Source organism: Pseudophryne corroboree, chromosome 3 (genome assembly GCF_028390025.1).
Source record: "Pseudophryne corroboree isolate aPseCor3 chromosome 3, aPseCor3.hap2, whole genome shotgun sequence".
Taxonomy (NCBI): Eukaryota; Metazoa; Chordata; class Amphibia; order Anura; family Myobatrachidae; genus Pseudophryne; species Pseudophryne corroboree.
The window spans coordinates 369,647,921-369,674,354 of record NC_086446.1 but is presented as its reverse complement, the minus strand read 5'-3'; the positions used below and the strand labels follow the sequence as shown (position 1 = coordinate 369,674,354).

The 26,434-nt window shown below is 46.9% G+C and overlaps 1 protein-coding gene across 9 annotated transcripts in view; it reads right to left on the bottom strand.

The window, feature by feature from the left end:
* KAT7 (lysine acetyltransferase 7) overlaps positions 1–26,434 on the bottom strand; it is a 142,796-nt gene that overhangs the window by 91,522 nt on the left and 24,840 nt on the right. For 6 of the 9 annotated variants that reach the window (XM_063959887.1, XM_063959886.1, XM_063959883.1 and 3 more), the window contains 4 exons: positions 23,997–24,173; positions 23,580–23,819; positions 13,425–13,507; positions 13,183–13,290 (listed from right to left, as the gene is read on the bottom strand). In XM_063959887.1, the coding sequence (XP_063815957.1) occupies positions 13,183–13,290; positions 13,425–13,507; positions 23,580–23,819; positions 23,997–24,173 (608 nt within the window). The remainder of the gene's footprint in view (positions 1–13,182; positions 13,291–13,424; positions 13,508–23,579; positions 23,820–23,996; positions 24,174–26,434) is intronic. The other 3 variants (XM_063959881.1, XM_063959888.1, XM_063959885.1) reach the window with 3 other exon arrangements.

The following is a 26,434-nucleotide window of genomic DNA, read 5'->3' as shown; positions in this document are numbered from 1 at the left end:
CCGCTGTGTGAAGTGAGCGGGCCTCTGCCCCCCAACCCCCCCTCCCCTCAGCACACATCGTGTTGAGCGGTCTGTGATAGATCGCTCAGCACACATCTCTACCATGTGTACCCCCTCTTTAGACAATAAGCAAGGAAGCTCTCCATCCAGTTCTAAAGAAGACACCAGCAAACAAACCAACGGCTGTAAAACATGCACAGGAAATAAAAGAAAAAAAACCACAACATTCCAAAGTCCACAGAATTATCTGGGTGAAAACATAATCCAAAAAAAGTAAAAACTCCACATCAACCAAGGTACAATAGGAGACTAAAGGGTACACCTTTGTGCCCAAAACTGGAGCCTGACAAAAACAAACGTAGAGTTTGTTTTAACTGCTCAGTCTTAAAAAGGACTATTTGGCAAAGAGTAAAACTTAAAGCTGCACTTATGAAATACAAATACCTGTACGCAGACATCAATGGTATTTACCAACAAAACCTCCCAACAACATCAGTGCCAACCCCAGATAACTGGACAAATAGGCATAGGAGTAGGAGAGCTTCATAAAAACAAAAGAAAACAAAAAACCCAGACTTGTCAGTTCTGTAGTTGAGGTCTTCTTCCTTAAACAGTCAAGCAAACACTGAAAGCCTCACAAATATAGAAACCAGTTCCCAAATTTGACACACCATTCCCACTGGCATAGACGGAAGTGTGCCATCGGGTATAGAGAATGGCTGAGAAAAAAATAAAATGTCTAGTGACCGAAAAATCTGTTGACTTAGAATGTCAATACAGTCAAGCCCCATGTCAGCAGAAACAAAAATATAAATTGTGCTTTTGCTCTGCGGGCAGAGTCTATCAAGTCCTGCCTCCAAAACACACTTCCCCAACCCCCCCCCCCACCCCAATCACATATTTTTAAATAATGGTCCTCATTCCGAGTTGTTCGCTCTGTAATTTTCTTCGCATCGCAGCGATTTTCCGCTAATTGCGCATGCGCAATGTTCGCACTGTGACTGCGCCAAGCAAATTTGCTAAGAAGTTTGGTATTTTACTCACGGCATTACAAGGTTTTTTTCTTCGTTCTGGTGATCGGAGTGTGATTGACAGGAAGTGGGTGTTTCTGGGCGGAAACTGGTCGTTTTATGGGAGTGTGTGAAAAAACGCTGCCGTTCCTGGGAAAAACGCGGGAGTGGCTGGAGAAACGGGGGAGTGTCTGGCCGAACGCTGGGTGTGTTTGTGACGTCAAACCAGGAACGACAAGCACTGAACTGATCGCACTGGAAGAGTAAGTCTCGAGCTACTCAGAAACTGAACAGAAAAATCTTTTCGCAATATTGCGAATACTTCGTTCGCAATTCTGCTAAGCTAAGATTCACTCCCAGAGGGCGGCGGCTTAGCGTGTGTTATGCTGCGAAAAGCGGCTAGCGAGCGAACAACTCGGAATGAGGGCCAATATTTTAAACCTACCTGTAAATCTTTTTCTCGTAGTCCGTAGAGGATGTTGGGGACTCCGTAAGGACCATGGGGATAGATGGGCTCCGCAGGAGACATGGGCACTTTAAGACAGACTTTAGGTATGGGTGTGCACTGGCTCCGCCCTCTATGCCCCTCCTCCAGACCTCAGTTAGATAAACTGTGCCCAGAGGAGACGGACAGTACGAGGAAAGGATTTTTGTTAATCCAAGGGCAAGATTCAGACCAGCCACACTAATCACACCGTATAACTTGTGATATACTAACCAGTTAACAGTATGAAAACAACATAGCATCAGTCCAAGACCGATGAAAACTATAACATAACCCTTATGTAAGCAAAACTATATACTAGTCTTGCAGAAGTAGTCCGCACTTGGGATGGGCGCCCAGCACCCTCTACGGACTACGAGAAAAAGATTTACCGGTAGGTTTAAAATCTTATTTTCTCTTACGTCCTAGAGGATGCTGGGGACTCCGTAAGGACCATGGGGATTATACCAAAGCTCCCAAACGGGCGGGAGAGTGCAGATGACTCTGCAGCACCGATTGAGCAAACAGGAGGTCCTCCTCAGCCAGGGTATCAAACTTATAGAACTTTGCAAAGGTGTTTGAACCCGACCAAGTAGCAGCTCGGCATAGTTGTAATGCCGAGACCCCTTGGGCGGCCGCCCAAGACGAGCCCACCTTCCTAGTGGAATGGGCCTTAACAGATTTTGGTAACGGCAATCCAGCCGTAGAATGCGCCTGCTGAATCGTGTTACAGATCCAGCAAGCAATAGTCTGCTTTGAAGCAGGGGCGCCAACCTTGTTGGCCGCAAATAGGACAAACAGTGCTTCTGTTTTTCTGACTCTAGCCGTTCTGGCCACGTAAATTTTCAAAGCCCTGACTACATCAAAGGACTCGGAATCCTCCAAGTCTCGCGTAGCCACAGGCACCACAATAGGTTGGTTCATATGAAAAGATGAAATCACCTTAGGCAAGAATTGAGGACGGGTCCGCAATTCCGCTCTATCCATATGGAAAACCAGACAGGGGCTTTTATGAGACAAAGCCACCAATTCCGACACTCACCTAGCCGAAGCCAAGGCTAATAACATGACCACCTTCCAAGTGAGATATTTTAACTCCACCGTTTGAAGTGGTTCAAACCAGTGCGACTTAAGGAAACTTAACACCACGTTAAGGTCCCAAGGCGCCACCGGAGGTATAAAAAGAGGCTGAATATGCAGCACTCCCTTCACAAAAGTCTGTACTTCTGGGAGAGAAGCCAATTCTTTTTGAAAGAAAATGGATAAGGCCGAAATCTGAACCTTAATGGAGCCTAATTTTAGGCCCAAATTCACTCCAGTCTGTAGGAAGTGAAGGAAACGGCCCAGATGGAATTCTTCCGTAGGAGAATTCCTGGCCTCACACCAAGAAACATATTTTCGCCATATACGGTGATAATGTTTAGCTGTCACGTCCTTCCTAGCCTTTATCAGCGCAGGAATGACCTCATCCGGAATGCCTTTTTCCGCTAGGATCCTGCGTTCAACCGCCATGCCGTCAAACGCAGCCGCGGTAAGTCTTGGAACAGACAGGGCCCCTGTTGCAACAGGTCCTGTCGTAGAGGAAGAGGCCACGGATCTTCTGTGAGCATTTCCAGCAGATCCGGATACCAGGTCCTTCGTGGCCAATCTGGAACAATGAGAATTGTTCTCACTCCTCTTTTCCTTATTATTCTCAACACCTTGGGTATGAGAGGAAGAGGAGGAAACACAGACTGACTGGAACACCCATGGTGTCACTAGGGCGTCTACAGCTACCGCCTGAGGGTCTTTTGATCTGGCGCAATACCTCTGTAGCTTTTTGTTGAGGCGGGACGCCATCATGTCTATCTGTGGCAGTGCCCCACTGACTTGCAATCTGTGCGAAGACTTCCTGATGAAGTCCCCACTCTCCTGGATGCAGGTCATGTCTGCTGAGGAAGTCTGCTTCCCAGTTGTCCACTCCCGGAATGAACACTGCTGACAGTGCGCTTACATGATTTTCCGCCCAGCGAAGAATCCTGGCGGCTTCCGCCATTGCCACTCTGCTCCTTGTGCCGCCTTGGCGGTTTACATGAGCCACTGCGGTGATGTTGTCTGACTGGATCAGAACTGGTTGTTCGCGAAGTAAGGTCTCCGCTTGACATAGGGCGTTGTATATGGCCCTCAGTTCCAGGATGTTGATGTGAAGACAAGTCTCTTGACTTGACCAAAGGCCTTGGAAGTTTCTTCCCTGTGTGACTGCTCCCCAACCTCGGAGGATCGCGTCCGTGGTCACCAGGATCCAGTCCTGAATGCCGAACCTGCGGCCTTCTAGAAGGTCAGCACTCTGCAGCCACCACAGGAGAGATACCCTGGCTCTGGGGGACAGGGTGATCAACTGATGAATTTGTAGATGTGACCCGGACCACTTGTCCAGTAGGTCCCATTGGAAAGTCCTCGCATGGAACCTGCCGAAGGGAATGGCTTCGTATGATGCCACCATCTTTCCCAGGACTCGAGTGCAGTGATGCACTGACACCTGTTTTGACTTCAATAGGTTCCTGACCATCGGAAGATAAACTCTTTTCTGGTCTGTATCCAGAATCATGCCCAAGAAGGTCAGACGAGTCGTAGGAACAAACTGCGACTTCGGGATATTGAGAATCCAGCCGTGTTGCTGTAACACCTTCAGTGAAAATGAGACGCTGTTCAGCAACTGCTCTCTTGATCTCGCTTTTATGAGGAGATCGTCCAAGTACGGAATAATTGTGCCACCTTGCTTGCGCAGGAGCACCATCATTTCCGCCATCACCTTGGTGAAAATCCTCGGGGCCGTGGAAAGCCCAAACGGCAACGTCTGAAATTGGTAATGACAATCCTGTACCGCAAATCTCAGGTACGCCTGATGAGGTGGATAAATGGGAACATGAAGGTACGCATCCTTTATGTCCAGAGATACCATAAAATCCCCCCTTCCAGGCTGGCGATGACCGCTCTTAGTGATTCCATCTTGAACTTGAACCTTTTCAAGTATAGGTTCAAGGATTTTAAATTTTAAATGGGTCTGACCGAACCGTCCGGTTTCGGGACTACAAACAGGGTTGAGTAATATCCCCATCCTTGTTGAAGCAGGGGAACCTTGACCACCACCTGTTGAAGATACAATTTGTGAATTGCATTTAACACTATCTCCCTTTCCGGGGGAGAAGCTGGTAGGGCCGATTTGAAAAACCGGCGAGGAGGCACCTCTTCGAATTCCAGCGTGTAACCCTGGGAAACTATTTCTATCGCCCAGGGATCCACCTGTGAGTGAACCCAGATGTGGCTGAAAACTCGAAGACGTGCCCCCACAGGGGCGGACTCCTGTCGCGGAGCCCCAGCGTCATGCGGTGGATTTTGTAGAGGCCGGGGAGGACTTCTGTTCCTGGTAACTAGCTGTGCTGTGCAGCTTTTTTCCTCTGCCCTTACCTCTGGCAAGAAAGGACGCACCTCGTACTTTCTTGTTTCTTTGTGATCAAAAGGACTGCACTTGATAATGTGGCGCTTTCTTAGGCTGAGGGAATATAAGGCAAAAAAATAAGATTTTACTTACCGATAAATCTATTTCTCGTAGTCCGTAGTGGATGCCGGGGACTCCGTCAGGACCATGGGGATTAGCGGCTCCGCAGGAGACAGGGCACAAAAATAAAGATTTAGGATCAGGTGGTGTGCACTGGCTCCTCCCCCTATGACCCTCCTCCAAGCCTCAGTTAGGATACTGTGCCCGGACGAGCGTACACAATAAGGAAGGATTTTGAATCCCGGGTAAGACTCATACCAGCCACACCAATCACACCGTACAACTTGTGATCTGAACCCAGTTAACAGTATGACAACGTAGGAGCCTCTGAACAGACGGCTCACAACAATAACAACCCGATTTCTTTGTAACAATAACTATGTACAAGTATTGCAGACAATCCGCACTTGGGATGGGCGCCCAGCATCCACTACGGACTACGAGAAATAGATTTATCGGTAAGTAAAATCTTATTTTCTCTAACGTCCTAGTGGATGCTGGGGACTCCGTCAGGACCATGGGGATTATACCAAAGCTCCCAAACGGGCGGGAGAGTGCGGATGACTCTGCAGCACCGAATGAGAGAACTCCAGGTCCTCTTTAGCCAGGGTATCAAATTTGTAGAATTTTACAAACGTGTTCTCCCCCGACCACGTAGCTGCTCGGCAGAGTTGTAATGCCGAGACCCCTCGGGCAGCCGCCCAGGATGAGCCCACCTTCCTTGTGGAATGGGCCTTGACAGATTTAGGCTGTGGCAGGCCAGCCACAGAATGTGCAAGTTGAATTGTGCTACAAATCCAACGAGCAATCGTCTGCTTAGAAGCAGGAGCACCCAGCTTGTTGGGTGCATACAGTATAAACAGCGAGTCAGATTTTCTGACTCCAGCCGTCCTTGAAATATATATTTTCAATGCCCTGACAACGTCCAGCAACTTGGAATCCTCCAAATCGCTAGTAGCCGCAGGCACCACAATAGGCTGGTTCAGGTGAAACGCTGACACCACCTTAGGCAGAAAATGAGGACGCGTCCGCAGTTCTGCCCTGTCCGAATGGAAAATCAGATATGGGCTTTTATACGATAAAGCCGCCAATTCTGACACTCTCCTGGCTGAAGCCAGGGCCAGTAGCATGGTTACTTTCCATGTAAGATATTTCAAATACGCCGATTTCAGTGGCTCAAACCAATGGGATTTGAGAAAATCCAAAACTACATTAAGGTCCCACGGAGCCACTGGGGGCACAACCGGGGGCTGTATATGTAGTACTCCTTTTACAAAAGTCTGGACTTCAGGAACTGAAGCCAATTCTTTCTGGAAGAAAATCGACAGGGCCGAAATTTGAACCTTAATGGACCCCAACTTGAGGCCCATAGACAATCCTGTTTGCAGGAAATGTAGGAATCGACCCAATTGAAATTCCTCCGTGGGGCCTTCCTGGCCTCACACCACGCAACATATTTTCTCCAAATGCGGTGATAATGTTGTGCAGTCACCTCCTTCCTGGCTTTTACCAGTGTAGGAATGACCTCTTCCGGAATGCCTTTTTCCCTTAGAATTCGGCGTTCAACCGCCATGCCGTCAAACGCAGCCGCGGTAAGTCTTGGAATAGACACGGTCCCTGCTGAAGCAGGTCCCGTCTTAGAGGTAGAGGCCACGGATCTTCCGTGAGCATCTCCTGAAGTTCCGGGTACCAAGTTCTTCTTGGCCAATCCGGAGCCACGAGTATCGTTCTTACTCCCCTTTGCCGTATAATTCTCAGTACTTTTGGTATGAGAGGCAGAGGAGGAAACACATACACTGACTGGAACACCCACGGCGTTACCCGAGCGTCCACAGCTATTGGCTGAGGGTCTCTTGACCTGGCGCAATACCTGTCCAGTTTTTTGTTGAGGCGAGACGCCATCATGTCCACCTTTGGTTTTTCCCAACGGTTCACAATCATGTGGAAGACTTCTGGATGAAGTCCCCACTCTCCCGGGTGTAGATCGTGTCTGCTGAGGAAGTCTGCTTCCCAGTTGTCCACTCCCGGAATGAACACTGCTGACAGTGCTATCACATGATCTTCCGCCCAGCGAAGAATCCTTGCAGCTTCTGCCATTGCTCTCCTGCTTCTTGTGCCGCCCTGTCTGTTTACGTGGGCGACTGCCGTGATGTTGTCCGACTGGATCAACACCGGCTGACCCTGAAGCAGGGGTTTTGCCAGGCTTAGAGCATTGTAAATCGCTCTTAGCTCCAGTATATTTATGTGAAGAGACATCTCCAGGTTTGACCATACTCCCTGGAAGTTTCTTCCCTGTGTGACCGCTCCCCAGCCTCTCAGACTGGCATCCGTGGTCACCAGGACCCAGTCCTGTATGCCGAATCTGCGGCCCTCTAACAGATGAGCACTCTGCAACCACCACAGAAGAGACACCCTTGTCCGTGGCGACAAGGTTATCCGCTGATGCATCTGCAGATGCGATCCGGACCATTTGTCCAGCAGATCCCACTGAAAAGTTCGTGCGTGGAATCTGCCGAATGGAATCGCTTCGTAAGAAGCCACCATCTTTCCCAGGACTCTTGTGCATTGATGCACACTTTCCCTGGTTTTAGGAGGTTCCTGACAAGTTCGGATAACTCCTTGGCTTTCTCCTCCGGAAGAAACACCTTTTTCTGAACCGTGTCCAGAATCATTCCCAGGAACAGCAGACGTGTCGTCGGGGTCAATTGAGATTTTGGAAAATTCAGAATCCACCCGTGCTGTTGCAGCACTATTTGGGTTAGTGCTACTACGTCCCCCAGCTGTTCCCTGGACCTTGCCCTTATCAGGAGATCGTCCAAGTAAGGGATAATTAATACGCCTTTTCTTCGTAGAAGAAACATCATTTCGGCCATTACCTTGGTAAAGACCCGAGGTGCCGTGGACAATCCAAACGGCAGCGTCTGAAACTGATAATGACAGTTTTGCACCACGAACCTGAGGTACCCTTGATGTGAAGGGCAAATTGGGACATGCAGGTAAGCATCCTTGATGTCCAGGGACACCATAAAGTCCCCTTCTTCCAGATTCGCTATCACTGCTCTGAGTGACTCCATCTTGAACTTGAATTTTTGTATGTACAGGTTCAAAGATTTCAGATTTAGAATAGGTCTTACCGAGCCGTCCGGCTTCGGTACCACAAATAGTGTGGAATAATACCCCTTTCCCGGTTGTAGGAGGGGTACCTTGACTATCACCTGCTGAGAATACAGCTTGTGAATGGCTTCCAATACCGTCGCCCTGTCTGAGGGAGACGTTGGCAGAGCAGACTTTAGGAACCGGCGAGGGGGAGACTTCTCGAATTCCAACCTGTAACCCTGAGATATTATCTGCAGGATCCAGGGGTCCACCTGTGAGTGAGCCCACTGTGCGCTGAAATTCTTGAGTCGACCCCCCACCGCCCCTGAGTCCGCTTGTAAAGCCCCAACGTCATGCTGAGCGCTTTGCAGAAGCCGGTGGGGGCTTCTGCTCCTGGGAAGAAGTTGCTTGGTGCACTCTCTTACCCTTTCCTTTGCCTCTGGGCAAATATGACTGTCCTTTCGCCCGCTTGTTCCTATAGGAACGAAAGGACTGCGGCTGAAAAGACGGTGTCTTTTTCTGTTGGGAGGGGACCTGAGGTAAAAAGGTGGATTTCCCGGCTGTTGCCGTGGCCACCAAATCCGATAGACCGACCCTAAATAATTCCTCCCCCTTATACGGCAATACTTCCATATGCCGTTTGGAATCCGCATCACCTGACCATTGTCGCGTCCATAAACTTCTTCTGGCAGATATGGACATCGCACTTACTCTCGATGCCAGAGTGCAAATATCCCTCTGTGCATCTCGCATATATAGAAATGCATCCTTTAAATGCTCTATAGTCAGTAAAATACTGTCCCTATCCAGGGTATCAATATTTTCAGTCAGGGAATCCGACCAAACCACCCCAGCACTGCACATCCATGCAGAGGCGATGGCTGGTCGCAGTATAACACCAGTATGAGTGTATATACTTTTCAGGGTAGTTTCCAGCCTCCTATCTGCTGGATCCTTGAGGGCGGCCGTTTCAGGAGACGGTAACGCCACTTATTTTGATAAGCGTGTGAGCGCCTTATCCACCCTAGGGGGTGTTTCCCAGCGCGCCCTAACCTCTGGCGGGAAAGGATATCACACACTTCATTCAATTCGTCTGATTCAGGAAAAACTACAGGTAGTTTTTTCAGACCCCACATAATACCCCTTTTTGTGGTACATGCAGTATCAGAGATATGTAAAGCCTCCTTCATTGCCGTGATCATATAACGTGTGGCCCTACTGGAAAATACGTTTGTTTCTTCACCGTCGACACTAGATTCGGTGTCCGTGTCTGGGTCTGTGTCGACCGACTGAGGTAAAGGGCGTTTTACAGCCGCTGACGGTGTCTGAGACGCCTGTACAGGTACTAACTGGTTTTCCGGCCGTCTCAGGTCGTCAACTGATTTTTGTAATGTGCTGACATTATCACGTAATTCCATAAATAAAGCCATCCATTCCGGTGTCGACTCCCTAGGGGGTGACATCACCATTACCGGCAATTGCTCCGCCTCCACACCAACATCGTCCTCATACATGTCGACACACACGTACCGACACACAGCAGACACACAGGGAATGCTCTTATCGAAGACAGGACCCCACTAGCCCTTTGGGGAGACAGAGGGAGAGTTTGCCAGCACACACCCAAGCGCTATAAATATATAGGAACAACCCTATAGAAGTGTTGTCTCCCTTATAGCAGCTTAATATATATCAAAAAACGCCAAAAAAAGTGCCCCCCCCCCCTCTCTTTTTTACCCTGTTTCTGTAGTGCAGTGCAGGGGAGAGTCCTGGGAGCCTTCCTCGCAGCGGAGCTGAGCAGGAAAATGGCGCTGTGTGCTGAGGAGATAGGCCCCGCCCCCTATTTCGGCGGGCTCTTCTCCGGAGTTTGTGAGACCTGGCAGGGGTTAAATACATCCATATAGCCCCAAGGGCTATATGTGATGTATTTTTTAGCCAGAACAAGGTATTCTCATTGCTGCCCAGGGCGCCCCCTGCAGCGCCCTGCACCCTCCGTGACCGCTGGTGTGAAGTGTGTGACAACAATGGCGCACAGCTGCAGTGCTGTGCGCTACCTCATGAAGACTGAAAAGTCTTCTGCCGCCGGTTTCTGGACCTCTTCGCTTTTCGGCATCTGTAAGGGGGTCGGCGGCGCGGCTCCGGGACCGGACTCCATGGCTGGGCCTGTGTTCGATCCCTCTGGAGCTAATGGTGTCCAGTAGCCTAAGAAGCCAATCCATCCTGCACGCAGGTGAGTTCACTTCTTCTCCCCTAAGTCCCTCGTTGCAGTGAGCCTGTTGCCAGCAGGACTCACTGAAAATAAAAAACCTAAAAACTTTTTCTAAGCAGCTCTTTAGGAGAGCCACCTAGATTGCACCCTGCTCGGACGGGCACAAAAACCTAACTGAGGCTTGGAGGAGGGTCATAGGGGGAGGAGCCAGTGCACACCACCTGATCCTAAAGCTTTATTTTTGTGCCCTGTCTCCTGCGGAGCCGCTAATCCCCATGGTCCTGACTGAGTCCCCAGCATCCATTAGGACGTTAGAGAAATTTGATTTACCAGCTGTAGCTGTGGAGACCAGGTCCGAGAGACCTTCCCCAAACAATTCCTCGCCCTTGTAAGGTAAAACCTCTGTATGCCTCTTTGAGTCGGCATCACCTGTCCATTGCCGGGTCCATAGGACTCTTCTATCAGAAATAGACATAGCGTTGATTCTAGAACCCAGTAGACCAAAGTCTCTTTGAGCATCTCTCATATATAAAGCATCTTTTATATGCCCTAGGGTCAATAAAATGGTATCCTTATCTAGGGTCTCAATTTCCGCTGATAAGGTATCTGTCCATGCTGCTACAGCGCTACAAACCCAGGCCGACGCAATCGCCGGTCTGAGTAAGGTACCAGAATGTGTGTAAATGGACTTCAAGGTAACCTCCTGCTTGCGGTCAGCAGGATCCCGGAGGGTAGCCGTATCTTGGGATGGCAGCGCTACCTTTTCGGATAAGCGTGTCAATGCTTTGTCCACCCTAGGGGAGGATTCCCACCGTATCCTGTCCGTTGGCGGGAAAGGATACGCCATAAGAATCCTTTTGGGAATCTGCAGTTTTTTTTCTGGAGATTCCCAAGCTTTTTCACATAATTCGTTCAACTCATGTGAGGGGGGAAAGGTTACCTCAGGTTTCTTTCCCTTATACATGTGTACCCCTCGTGTCAGGGACAGGGGGTTCCTCTGTGATATGCAAAACATCTTTTATTGCAATAATCATATATCGAATACATTTAGCCAATTTTGGCTGTAACTTTGCATCATCGTAGTCGACACTGGAGTCAGAATCCGTGTCGGTATCTGTGTCTACTATTTGGGATAGTGGGCGCTTTTGAGACCCCGAAGGTCCCTGCGACATAGGGACAGACATGGGTTGACTCCCTGGCTGTTCCCTAGCTTCAGCTTTGTCTAATCTTTTGTGCAATAAATTTACATTAGCACTTAAAACATTCCACATATCCATCCAGTCAGGTGTCAGCGTTGTTGACGGAGACACCACATTCATTTTCTCCTCCTCCTCCCCCTGAAAGCCTTCTACCTCAGACATGTCGACACACGCGTACCGACACCACACACTCAGGGAATCCTCTTATCTGAAGACAGTTCCCCCACAAGGCCCTTTGGAGAGACAGAGCGGAGTATGCCAGCACACACCCAGCGCTATATGACCCAGGAAACAACACTATATAAATATACGTTTACCCAGTAGCGCTGTTTGTGTATATATATATATATATATATATATATATATATATATATATATATATATATATATATATATATATGCGCCAAATTATGTGCCCCCCCCCCCCTTCTTCAAAACCCTCTTTCACCGTGGAATAAGCAGGGGAGAGTCCGGGAAGCTTCCTCTCAGCGCTGTGCTGTGGAGAAAATGGCGCTGGTGAGTGCTGAGGGAGAAGCCCCGCCCCCTCTGCGGCGGACTTCTGTCCCGCTCAAATATACTAAAAACTGGCGGGGGCTCTTTATATATACAGTGCCCAGCTGTATATGTATATTTTTTTTTTTTTTTTTTTTTGCCAGAGAGGTTTATATGCTGCCCAGGGCGCCCCCCCCTGCGCCCTGCACCCTTACAGTGACTGCCGTGTGTGAGGTGTATGGGAGCAATGGAGCACAGTTTCACCGATGTGCGTTACCTCAGTGAAGATTATGAAGTATTCTGCCACCTCTGAAGTCTTCTTTTCTTCTCATACTCACCCGGCTTCTACCTTTCCGGCTCTGTGAGGAGGATGGCGGCGCGGCTCTGGGACGGACGGCGAGGGTGAGACCTGCGTACCGATCCCTCTGGAGCTAATGGTGTCCAGTAGCCTAAGAAGCAGGACCTTGCAACTCACAGAAGTAGGTCTGCTTCTCTCCCCTCAGTCCCTCGATGCAGGGAGTCTGTTGCCAGCAGGCTCCCTGAAAATAAAAAAACTAACAAATATACTTTCTGACAGGAAACTCAGGAGAGCTCCCTGTAATGTACCCAGTCTCCTCTGGGCACAGTAGTAAACGGAGGTCTGGAGGAGGGGCATATAGGGAGGAGCCAGTGCACACCCATACCTAAAGTCTTTCTTAAAGTGCCCATGTCTCCTGCGGAGCCAGTCTATCCCCATGATCCTTACGGAGTCCCCAGCATCCTCTAGGACGTAAGAGAAATATAACTTACCAACCGTAAATTGTGCCTATACAAGATGGGTGAAAAGCATACACCTTGCAACTGCATGTATAATATGCCCTAAACGTACAGTTGCTCATGCTACCAGGAGTCTTCATCAAAACACAGGTATGCAGCTGTACATTTGTGTATGAAGAAGACAGCGTAGATACGCTATTCCATAACATGCAACCTCCAGCAGGGCATATTCCCTACCTTTCTCGTGTGCATCAACACAGCAACTTGATAAAGTCTAATTTTGTCATGTCTATTCACTAACAGACATATACTGCTCTTTTTTCTTTAACTCCTGAACCATGTAGTGTCCTGAAGTGGAACATCTCAGGAATAAATGCTGATTAATGATGACTACACACCTGGTGCCGTGTGGCATGCCTGTTGTTTTCATCCTGCCTGTGGGACAGCATCCGGTCTTCCACCTGTTTGTCGCGACTCTGTGCTCTTACCTGAAATTCATCACAATTCTGTGAATGTAAGCAATCATGGATGGGTCAGGTCAGCCTTCTTCAGTAACATGCATACAGTATAAGATGACAAACCCCTTCACGTTGCACATAGTGCTGTGAGTAATGGGGTGCTGAACAAAACAGATGGTTACCTTGCATTCGTCTGCCGACAGATTATGATATAGTGGGCAACCAGAAATTGAAAAATGCCTCTCATGTTTCCCAGTGAGATGTCCTAAAATCATTGAAAGTAATATTAGAGAATATAAAAGGTTATACATTTTTTTTCCCACTTGGACAGATTTTCACCAAGCAAAGTACATAATTACCAAGACATAACACATGCTCCCAGATAAACAATTATATAGTCATAATGGTCATTCATCCTGAGGAGACTCAAATTCACACTGCATGTTAGACTCTACAATGCAACTTACAAGTAAAATTGCTTATAGTACTGTAGTGGCAGAGCATAGCTGCAAATGTGTAGCATTTAGCTTTGCCTAATGCTTCACTCTTTAAAATGTAGTCATTATCATGCACAATGGGAGCAGCCATTTTGTGGCCTAGCACAATATTCAGGAGACAGCAAACGGCCAGATGACATTAAGAATTAGCTGGGTAGAGGCAGTATAATTTGGCGGGAAGACGGATATGATTTTTTTTTAGAAACTCTTACAGATATTAACCACATGCTGGCTGGATATATAGAATTGTATCCAGTAGTGCATTCTGAGACACTTGTCCGCACTCTCCATCTACCCTCTTACAATGTTCCTGCTGCCTCTTAAAGACAAGGAAGGGATCTCGTTACTGAGCCTGTCACAGTAACGTAAGTGCAGAGCGGCTGATGTTGGCAGTCAGACCCCTGGAGCTAAATAGGGTCTGGTGGCATGTAAAAAAAAAGCCAGGTGGAGCATCCGTGAAACTAATCGTTACGAGAAGTCACCAATGTATAGGTTGCATTCTTTTCAATATTGGTTTAGCTGATGAGTGGACTACTTAACATTAGACCTCACCAACAGGGTACAAAGCCTGATAGATTGAGTTATGCAATTTGATTTCATCCAAAGCACAGTTGTCTTGAGCTCTATGATGCCATTTGCAGAGAAGCAAAAGACCAATGGTAGAAAGTGAGCAGATGAGGAAGTCTGCTTGCAAAGAAAGAAGTAGGTGACCTAGCAGGGGTCAAACAAGTGAGCTTATTAAAATGAGATTAAAGAGTTGGCTCAGGGTTGTTTGATAGGGTGATCCTGTAGTTGCAGGAAGATACACAGTAGTGTCCGCCAAACACTAGAACTGTGTACCTGCTCTCAGCTAGTACAAATCAGGGAGCAGAGGGGCAGATGTATTAATCCTGGAGAAGGCATAAGGAAGTGATAAATCAGTGATAAGTGCAAGGTGATAAATGCACCAGCCAATCAGCTCTTAACTGTTAATTTACATATTGGAGCTGACTGGCTGGAGCGTTTATCACCTTGCACTTATCACTGGTTTATCACTTCCTTATGCCTTCTCCAGGTTAATACATCTGACCCAATATTACTAAATGTTGCATATTCAAAGTCCCCAGTAATCAGCAACATTGACTGATGTTTTTAATATGGCAGTAGTAATTAATGCCAAATCAAGGCTTTTTAGTATTAATTACTACAGACATGAAAAAAAGAGGATTTTGGTACTTACCGATAAATCCATTTCTCTGAATCCACTCAGGGACAATGGAGATCTTGGAGAGCTGGGGTGTGAAGAATGCAAACCGGAGGTAGCACAATATATAAAAAATAATTATGCACAGCTGGCTCTTCCCCTTTCACGCCCCCTAATCCCTCCAGTTTGGAAAATTGACGGAGAAAACATGAAAACCTAACACCACATGGGATGAAACCAACCGTTCCAACAAGTCAAACAGCAACCAAGAATTATAAACAATCCAAACTGTTTGAACTAAATTTAAACAGAACACGAAAGGCTGACAGCACCGATGCGGGCGTCCAGTGTCCCTGAGTGGATTCAGAGAAATTGATTTAATCGATAAGTACCAAAATCCTCTTTTCTCATTCATCCACTAGGGGATACAGGAGATCTTAGACAGCTGGGGATGTCCCAAAGATACCCCCATGTGCAGGAGTGCTGTCCGAAGCCTGAAGGACCAAACGTCCAACATTTGCATCAGTAGATGGAAATGTATCAAACTTTTAGAAATGAGTGAACGTGTGTGCTGACGACTACGTTGAAGCTCTGCAAAGTTGGGTAGTGGAAGCTCCTCTAGCCGCAGCCCACAAAGCTCCTATTGATCTGGTAGTATGGGCACCTATCCAAGACGGCACTGTCTTTGATGGTTAGCCGTATCCACCTGGCCAAGGTTTGCTTTGAAGCCGGCCGTCCCCTCTTGGGGCCATCAACCAGTACGAACAAAGCTTCCGATTTCCTAATAGAAACTGTAGCCTGAACATACAACCGTAACGTTCTAACCACATCCAAAGACATGTCCCCCTCAGGCAATCCTTGGAAAGAGGGAACCACAATCGGTTGATTTATGTGGAAACCCGAAACCCCTTAGGTAAAAATTCCGCCTTTGTATGGAGCTCCACCCTATCTTCATCAAACACTAGGAATGGATTTTTACATGACAGGGTACCTAATTCTGAGACCCTTCTTGACAGTGCTAAGGCCAGGAGCAGGACTGCTTTCCAGCTCATATGTTTGAGATTCACCCTTTCCAAAGGTTCGAAAACAGCCGATCTCAAAAATTCCAAGACCAAATTTAGATCGCACGGGGCCGTGGGAGGTCTAAATGGTGGTTGGATTCTCAACACACCCTGTAAAAATGTCTGGACTTCCTGTAAGGCCGCCAGACGTTGTTGGAAAAGTATAGTAAGGGCCAAGACCTGTACCTTCAAGGATCCCAATCTTAATCCGCCATCCAAACCATTTTGGAGAAACCTCAATATTCTAGTAAGACAAAATTCTCTCGGATTTCAACCCTTAGGCTGGCACCAGTCCATGTACCTCTTCCAAATTCTATAGTAATGTGCCGCAGTGACTGGCTTCCTTGCAGCTAACATAGTAGGAATAGCTAATCTCGGAATACCTTTGTCTCTTAATATCTTGGTCTCAAGAGCCACACCGTCAAACGTAGACTGTTCAGATCTGGGTGAAGGAATGGAGCTTGTGACAACAGGTCCTCCCTCTGTGGAAGCTTCCAAGGATCTTCTGCCAGGAGTTCCCCTCAGGTCTGAGTACCAACTTCTGCAAGGCTAGTCTGGTGCTATTAAAATCACCCACGTTCTTTCCCGTTTGGCCTTTTTCAACACTCTTGGTAAAAGGGGAAACGGCGGGAACATGTACACTAGTTCGTATTCCCAGGGAATAGTCAGCACGTCCACCTCTGCTGCTGGGTCCCGTGTCCTGGCCACATACCTTGGCAGCTGATGTTTGTTTTGAGTGGCCATCAGGTTTTTCTACGGTAGACCCCACCTTCGTACAACTGCCTCGAATATCTGAGGGTGTAGACACCACTCCCCTGGATACATGTCCTGATGACTGAGGTAGTCTGCTTCCCAATTTTCCACTCCTGGAATGAAGACTGCTGACAGAATTATGTTGTGCTTTTCTGCTCAAGACAGAATCTCTGTGGCCTTTTAATTCCATGCGGCTTCTTGTTCCTCCCTGATGGTTTATGTATGCTGTTGACGTTACATTGTCCGACCGTGCTGAACCCATACCAGGTTCTCGGCTAGAAGAAGGGCATTGTAAATAGCTTAATTCCAGAATATTTATTGGGAGACTGCTCTCCTGCGGTGACCATCTTCCCTGAAACGGATGGCTGTCCAGAACTGCTCTCCAACCTCTGAGACTGGCATCTTGTCAGAATCTTCAAATTCCAGATTCTAAACCTCTTTCCCGCCGCCAAGTTCCTGTGGACCGACCACCAAAATCAAGGAGGTCCTGGCTTGGGACGACAAGCAAATCCTTCGGTGCAGATGTAAAATGCCTGTCCCCTGAGCAATCAAATTCAGCTGAAAGGGTCTGGAATGTAGTCTGCCGTATTGGATTGCTTCGAAGGATGCTACCATCTTCCCTAGAAGCCGCACACAAAGATGCAGGGAGACCGTCTGGTTCTGTAGAACCTGACGAACCATTTCTTTGAGGTCTCGGATCTGGCCTTCTAGGAGAAACACCTACAGATGTTACGTGTCTAAAATGAGACCCAGGAATTGAATCCTCTGCGTTGGGTGTAGGTTGGATTTTTTGAAATTCACGATCCAGCTGCGTCGAAACGGAAAGGACGAGTGATCTGAGCATTCCTGATCAACTGATCCTGAGAGGGTGCCTTGATAAGAAGGTCGTCTAGATATGGAATTATCGTTACCCCTTACGATCTCAATTTCGCTACCATGACAGCCATGATCTTTGTGAAGACTCTCGGGGCTGATGATAGGCAGAACGGGAGAGCTCTGAACTGGTAATGAGTCTTGCCCACTGCAAACCGTAAATAGGCTTGATGCGGTGTCCAAATTGGGACATGGAGGTATGCATCCTTTATGTCCATGAACACCATGAACTCCCCTTGCTCCAGTCCCACAATCACTGACTGTATTGATTCCATCTTGAATTTGTAAACAGTGAGGAATTGATTTAGCACCTTCAAATTGAGGTTTGGTCTCACCAACTCATCCGGTTTTGGCACTTCAAAATGATTTGAATAAAATCCTGTTCCTCTTTGAGAAGTCGGGACAAGCATAATTACTTCAGTCTGCAGTAACTTTTTGAACAGCCGGGTCCAATGCCCTTGCTCTTTGAGGGCACCGAGGGAGTCCTGTTGTAAAGAACTGACTGTGAAGTCGGCTTAGAAAATCTATCTGGTATCCCTGGGAAGTAATGTTGTTGATCCAAAATTCTGGTGAGGTTTCAACCCAGGTGTCCCAAAACCTTTCCAACCGCGAGCCCACCATAGGAGACCCAAGGTGAGCTGGGAGGCAGTCATGCCATGATCTTGTCAGCAGGTTTAGGATCTTGTTTTCGGGCTGTGGACTGGGAACGGCCTCTGTCTCCACGATGACCACCAAAACCTCTTCATCTAGCTCAAAAGGATTGGGACCGAAAGGAATTGAACACCGGACCAGAGTAATTTCTTATGACTGGTGGCGTGGCTCAAGGATACGTGGTGGGCAGAAAATTAGATTTTCCTGCTGTTGCCTGCGAAATCCATTTGTCTAATTCCGGACCAAATAAGGCTTCTCCTACAAAAGGAATCGCCTCCACTGCCTTCTTGGAATCTAAGTACATTTGCCATTCTCCTTAACCACAGAATCCTTCCGGCCGATATAGCTGAAGCCAAGATGCGTGACGCAATCCTGCTAGCATCCTTTGTAGCTTGGCAAATATATGTGGCCGACTCCCGGATATGCTCCGCTAGTCAAACTCTCTTCCTGGTTGTTATCTTCCGCCACTGCCTGAATAATCAAACCAGCCCATGCTACAATAGCTTTACTGTGTCACACGCCATAGGCGGCGTTCACCGCGCTTACCCCTGCGTGCCTGCTGGTCTGTGTTGCGGCCTCCGCCTTCGGTGGTCCACGGGCTCCGGCGTCTGGCTGGCGCGGCTCCCGGCGGTTCCCCGGGGCAGGGGCGCCGCCATGACACCCGGCATCACGTGGGCGGGGAGCATGTGACGTCCTCAGACTGTTCCGCCAATCTAGCGGAGGCGGGAGATTCAAAGGCAGACGCCGGGCAGAGCCGCGGCGCCTGAGTATCGTCTTTTCCCCTGAAGTGGATGCCAGTGCTCTCGTTCACGGCGAATCTCTCTGAAGTCGTACCCCAGTGTCTCCGGCACTTCCAGGTGCCAGTTGCTGCACAGTTCCAGCGTATACAGCGGCTGGTGTGTTCCTCTGCAATCCCGTCACCAGTGCTTCTTGGAGTCAGCGTGGGCTGCGGGCTAAACGCCGCTCTCAAGTTCTACAAGTCATCAGTGTTTTTAAACACCGCTCTCAAGTTCTACAAGTCATCAGTGTCTTTAACCACCGCTCCCAAGTTTTGCAAGTTACCAGTGTCTTTAACCACCGCTCCCAAGTTTTGCAAGTTACCAGTGTCTTTAACCACCGCTCCCAAGTTCTACAGCGTCTTTAATCATCGCTCTCAAGTCATACAAATCATCAGTGTCTTTAACCACCGCTCTCAAGTTCTATAAATCATCAGTATCTTTAGTCACCGCTCTCAAGTCATACAAATCATCAGTGTCTTTAACCACCGCTCACAAGTGTTTCAAATCATCAGAGTCTTTAACCACCGTTCACCAGTTCTTCAAATCATCAGTATCTTTAAAAACATCACTCACAAGTTCTTCAGTCACTATTATCTTGTACCAACGCTCACAAGTACTTCTTTTCCTGGAATCTTTAACATTGCTTACAAGTTCTCCTATAGGCCTGGACATTCCCCCCATACGTTCCTTCTCTGCTATGTGACATTGTGTTGCTCCCTTCCTGCAATAAAATTATTTAATTTTTTCACCAAGCTTTACTGTCAGAGTCCTGTATGAGGAAGACCTATATCAAGCCATCCCTGTTCCGACCCAACTGTGGTTCCTCTCCCCTACCATCGGGAGAACCCCCGAGTTCACAACACCCCCAACCTAGGTCTGTGACATACTGACCCAAGCATTGATAATCATAGGTCTATGAGACGCTCCTGCAGCCACAAAAATAGATTTTAATGCCTATCCAATTTGCGATCTGACAGTAGTAGTCACGTTCAGTATAGGTAAGATTGTCTTCTTTGACAGTCTAGCAAGGCATGAGTCCACAATCAGAGGAACTTCCCACTTAGACAGGACACCTTAGGCAGTGGGTAATTAGCTGTGAACGTTTTGGGAATCTGAAAGTTTATCTGGCTGCTTCCATGCTTCCCCCATTTGATTCTGGAGAGTCTGAGGAAGCGGTTTCTGAGACTCAAAGCAGCACACATTACAGGAGGAATAAAAGTTATGATGGGATATATAATGTTTGTTGAGAGAGCCGATGTCAATGTAACACCCATTTGGTACAACACTGCCGGTTGTACCAAGGTACAACCGGCAGTTTATGCTGCACATGCCAAAGATTTATAATTGACACTCTATAGTGGGTGTTACATTGAGATCAGCTCTCTCAACAAACATTATATATCCCATCATAACTTTTATTCCTACTGTAATGTGTGCTGCTCAATAGCCTGTTATATCAGTTGGATACTACTTTACACTGCTCAAGTCATTAAGTGCCAGGAATACCCTGCCACAGTATAGCAGGAGGATGATCTTACACCACATAGGTCTGTGTACCAAAGATATACCCTAAGTCTTATACTTGTTGGCAGTGGAATAATTACTTCAATATTTGGACACTAGCACTCAGTTATTGATATTTAAATACTGGTAATTGTATACCATATGTTCATCCCTTAAGTATAATATATACGAACATCTATTCAACTAACTAGGCAGTGCATATATTTTGCACCTATCCATACATTTATATAATACATACAGCCCAACAATAGAGGCCTGAGCTACTGTCACAATATTGTGATAGTACAGAGACAACTTTTGAGTAACAGCACATGAGCTAAGTGTAGTAGCAACTTTATCTCTCTCAAAATACAGTGTTACAGCTCCAGCTATCACAATATTTATAGGACCTCAAATGAACTTGGCACTGACACAGTGCTTTATATAAATCTGGGCAGCCAGTTAATTTTGTGACAATACAGTTAAAATGTTTGGGCAACAGCATATTAGCAAAGTGAAACAGTAAGAGTTCCTCTGGTTATATATTGCAATTGCTCCAGCCCATACAACATTCATTGGTCTCCATATAAATCCAGCACTAATACAATGCCTTATATCAAGCAATTTATGGATCATTTATATGTGAATTAAATACATTGAAATACGCAAAGGACATAAACACATTTGCTATTGTTTTTAAATCTTTATCACTTTACGTTTATTTTCCGTCACACTTATTTCTTCTTCTGATTTTAATACTTTGCTCAATATTTACTTTAGGATGTAATAAGTCCCATAATTATCATAAAATTGATTCATAAACTGTAATGAGGCACTAAAGCCATTATCTGCTATTATTGTAGGGGTTATATACATCCTTAATAAAGATTATATTTTAACAATTTGATTGGGTTGTGTGCACCCAAGATAACTGGTTTCTTCTTCCTTTTCCCTCTCTATGGGGATTTTACAATGTAGCCTATAATTGCCCTTCAGTGACTGGACTCTAATCATGTTTGCTCCCCTCAGAGGAAAAAGCCAGCTAAAGCTGCACGGCAAACTGAAACATTAAAATGGTTGCTACTGATTTTTTTCTGTACACATCACAGCCTTTAAGAGCATTCTGAGACTTTACCTCCGCCTCCTCCTCACTGCTGTTACTCTTGCGCACCCCCCAGGGAGCCCTAACCCCCCTCCGCAGCACTCTTATGCTGACGATTTTCGCCGCGCTGCGATCAGGTCTCTACTGTGTATGCACCGCAATGCGCACGCGCGTCGTACTGGTACAATGCAGAACGTTGCTGAGCTACGGATTTAATGAAGAATCCATACGCACAACCGATCGCAAGAAGATGGACAGAAAGATGGCGTTTATGGGTGTCAACTGACCGTTTTCTGGGAGTGGTAGGGAAAACGCAGGCGTGTCCGGGCAGGTGTGTGACGTCAATTCCGGCACCAAAAATACTGAAGTGATCGCAAGGGCTGAGTAAGTTCAGACCTACTCTGAAACTACACAAAATGTTTTTGCAGATCTCGGCTGCACAGGCGTTCGCACACTTGCAAATCGAAAATACAGTCCTCTGTGGGCGGCGACTATGCATTTGCACGGCTGCTAAAAACAGCTAGCGAGCGATCAACTCGGAATATGGGCCTTTGTCTCTTAGTTTTGGGTACCTTCTCCCTCCTTTCCAACAGGCTGGATTGGCCCCTTTATAAGAGCAACAAAAATAAACTCTATATGGAGCAGAAGCTCCTTTCCTGTGCTGCTACCTCCAGCACAATTTTTCAAACTGGAGGGATTAGGGGGCGTGAAGGGAAGGAGCCAGCTGTGCATAATTATTTTTTATATATTGTGTTATCTCCGGTTTGCATCCTTCACACCCCAGCTGTCTAAGATCTCCAGTGTCCCCTAGTGGACGAATGAGAAACATCAGTCAATGCTGATGACATCTTGTAAATCTGCCCAAGATTCATACTTTTCAGTTACAGTGCGACAAAGAAGTCCATCAATAGTCACACTTCGCATAACTTTTAAGAAGGCCAATAAAAAATAGCAACATTTGTAATAAAAACGGGGAGCGGGGCTCCCTGTACCTGCCGTGGCTGGACGTCCACGGGGCATCGCAATCTAACACTATTTTAATACACTATGGCACTTATAGTTTGTGATATAAAATACACACACGCACATATATTATATTATATTATATATATATATATATATAAATAAAACACTTTCACATAATTTTCTTTCACTCCTCACATCACTCACACATGCAGCAGCAGCTGCTCCTACCTCTTTAACCCTTTATTTGTATCACTCTTGCGGTGCCCTGGGGTTGTCTGGCTGGATGGCTCTGGGGTGTCCTGCCCCCCAGACCTGAACCCCTATAGTTAGTGTTAGGGACGTACCCAACGAGAGGTTACCTTGGCGCAGTGGGTAAGCTCATAGCCCTGGCCAGGATTATGCTAAATGCCTTTGGTTATTACAGGTTGAGCTGGTGTGAGATACTGCACCTGCAACTTTTTTCCCCTTGTATACTGTATCAAGTCTCAAGCAGAGTAGCACTTTATTACTTAATGATGGTGTGCAAACTAGGGCCCCCCTCCTTTTGTAATAAAAACAATTCCTGTGTCATCTCACTTTTTCAATTTAGCAGCATTTTAGGTGTGTAAAAAAAACAACAACTTTTAATTGAAAGGTAGTGAAAAAGTGCACACTTCAATCACCAGATGGACCAGAACTACACTTCAAGAGGAAATCCAGTGTTTTACATCTCTACCATAAGTACCGATATTCCAGACCTCAAGTGGTAACTGCTCACTATTGTGATGGCTATAGCCTTTGCGTACCTTGAAGTGAATAAAATACCATAAATATTGCAGCTGGTCTGTGACACCATACCTTTGCTCAACACTTTCACCAAATGATCCCCACTATACACAAAAGACATTTAGTTGGCACACTTTATGGACTCTGAAAACAGTCAACCTTGTGGCCATACTGTTTGTTGCACAGATATAAAGACATAATTACCTAAAGAATTGCAGCCAGGTGTTGGACATTTCATATTGAAGTTGTAGCTCTCGTGGAAACGCCTGCGTTTAGGTCTGTGGGATAGGTCACTCCCGGAATCCTTCATGGACAAGTCCTTTGCGATGCTCTCATCATGAGATACGTTGGGACTTGAAATGTCTATATCAGATTCTGATGATGGGGCGTTTCCAGTAGGAGTGCGGGGTGGAGATTCGTCATGATCCCCAGTATTTTTAGCATCTGCAGCAGATAAAGGAAATAGTTTGGTAGCTGTCAAGAATTACACTCGAAAGATTAGCACACAAAGAAAAAAGTCTACTCTACTGGTTCACAGCTAAACAGACAGCCAGCGTGCATCTACTATGACAAGAGAGAGAGCGCGTCCGGCGGTACTTAAGCTCGGCTGCACCCCCGTACCTCTGTCACAAAAGTCCACCGCTTGCTCGGTTTCCGATCCCGATGAGCGGGTCTGTCGGAGTGGGTATTTTTTCGGAGTCACGGGGGTGGGCTGCTGCTGGCTACGGGTCACCCTCCGACTGGAGTAGACCGGCTCCTCTGCACCAAGCGATTGCAGATTGCCAACCGGACTGGAATCTGGTTTAATACAAACCACAATTTCACTTGCCGACACGGTCAACCTTTTTGTGACCTGCCCTCTAAGTGATTGCAGCTTTCTGATCATGGATACATGGCAGAAGAATACCTAACCACTTGTTCACAGTTCAGTGAAGTAAATAAAATGTCTATGTCAGGGATGAGCAACTTTTGGCTACCTGCTTATGAGCATTAAGGCAGATAAAAATCAGCAAAATCAGGCTGAAGGTTGCCTATACCTGGCCTAAACATTGCAAATTAGACTATCTCAGCAGATAATTAAGTATTGTACTACTACAGCCTCTAAGCTACATTATCATTATCTAGCCCAAAGGTTCTGCAATTCAATCCTCAGTGAAAAACTCCAACATGAAGGTTAACACCACTCAAGAATATGTTGCTTAAGGCCAATACACGCTCACGTTTGATGTTTTGAGCTGCACAAAACCACCCAGTGTGTATGTCCCGGCGATGAGCGCTGATGTGCTTTTTACGCTTTATCGCCGGTGGCTGCCATTCACCTGCTGGTGTTACCAGCAGATAAACGGCAGGGTGGATGGCTTTTCATAGCGTCCTGCCCAATCCACCTACAGCTATATCTGCAGATCCATTGATTTGCAGATATATCTATCAGGGCGTATGCACCTTAAGTCCTTTTTCTCCCAATTGCTATTTACCATCTTACAACCAGAACTTGTGACAAATACAAAAAAACCTTTTAGAGACCCTGATGGTGTATTCTGTGAAAGATAGGTCAAGCAATAACAAACTTAACTTTACTAAGGTTGTGGCAGTTAAAACGGCTTTCACCAATCATTTTAAATCTACAATAAGAATAAAATGCTAACCAAGCAAGGTTTAGCATTTATTTCCTCTTTAAAACCATCCTTCAAATACGCCACTGATTAGTGGCTTTGACAAACCGTTCATTAGTCAAATACGCCACTGATTGGTGGCTTTGACAAACCGTTCATTAGTCCATACCCCCTTTACACAAAAATAGGATTTTGGTTACCTACCAGTAAATTATTTTCTCGTAGTCCGTAGCGGATGCTGGGGGTCCACATTAGTACCATGGGGTATAGACTGGTCCACCAGGAGCCATTGGCACTTTAAGAGTTTGAGAGTGTGGGCTGGCTCCTCACTCTATGTCCCTCCTACCAGACTCAGTCTAGAAACTGTGCCTGAGGAGACGGACATCTTCGAGAGAAGGATTTTACACAGATAGTGGCGAGATTCACACCAGCTCACACATACAAGGCACATCAAGCTAACTAACTTGAAACGCAGCAACCTCTGAAACATTACTTACCAAGTAACAATGCAGTACTCAACTAAAACGAAGTTGTACTGAACCAAATAACGATAGCAGGAAAACGAAGCGCTGGGCGGGCGCCCAGCATCCTCTAAATACTACGAGAAAAGGATTTACCGGTAGGTAACCAAAATCCTATTATCTCTTACATCCTAGAGGATGCTGGGGTCCACATTAGTACCATGGGGATGTACCAAGGCTCCCAGAACTGGAGGGAGAGCGCAGAGGCTCCTGCAGAAGTGACTGACCAAACTTCAGGTCCTCAGCGGCCAAAGTATCGATCTTGTAGAACTTTGCAAACATGTTCGACCCAGACCAAGTAGCTGCTCGGCAAAGCTGTAAAGCCGAGACACCCTGGGCAGTCGCCCAGGAAAAACCCTTACGAGTAGAGTGGGCCTTAACTGACGTAGGACACGGCAATCCTGACGTAGAATACGCATGCTGGATAGTGAACCTGATCCAGCGAGAGATTGTCTGCTTAGAAGCAGGACACCCAAGAGTCTTGGGATCATACAGGACAAACAGAGTCCGATTTTCTGTGACGAGCAGTCCTCTTCACATAGATTTTCAGAGCCCTTACAACATCCAAGGACTTTGACGAAATTGAGGAGTCAGTAGCCACTGGCACCACAATAGGTTGGTTGATATGAAATGCCGACACAACCTTTGGAAGAAACTGCTGACGTGTCCGGAGCTCAGCTCTATCTTCGTGGAAGATCAAGTAAGGGCTTTTACAAGACAAAGCCCCCAATTCTGACACACGTCTAGCAGAAGCTAAGGCCAACAACGTGACAGCCTTCCATGTAAGAAATTTGACCTCAACCTCCTGTAGAGGCTCAAACTAGTCCGACTGGAGGAACTGCAACACCACGTTAAGGTCCCAAGGCGCCGTAGGCGGCACAAAGAGAGGTTGGATGTGCAGAACTACCTTAAAAAGAGTCTGAAC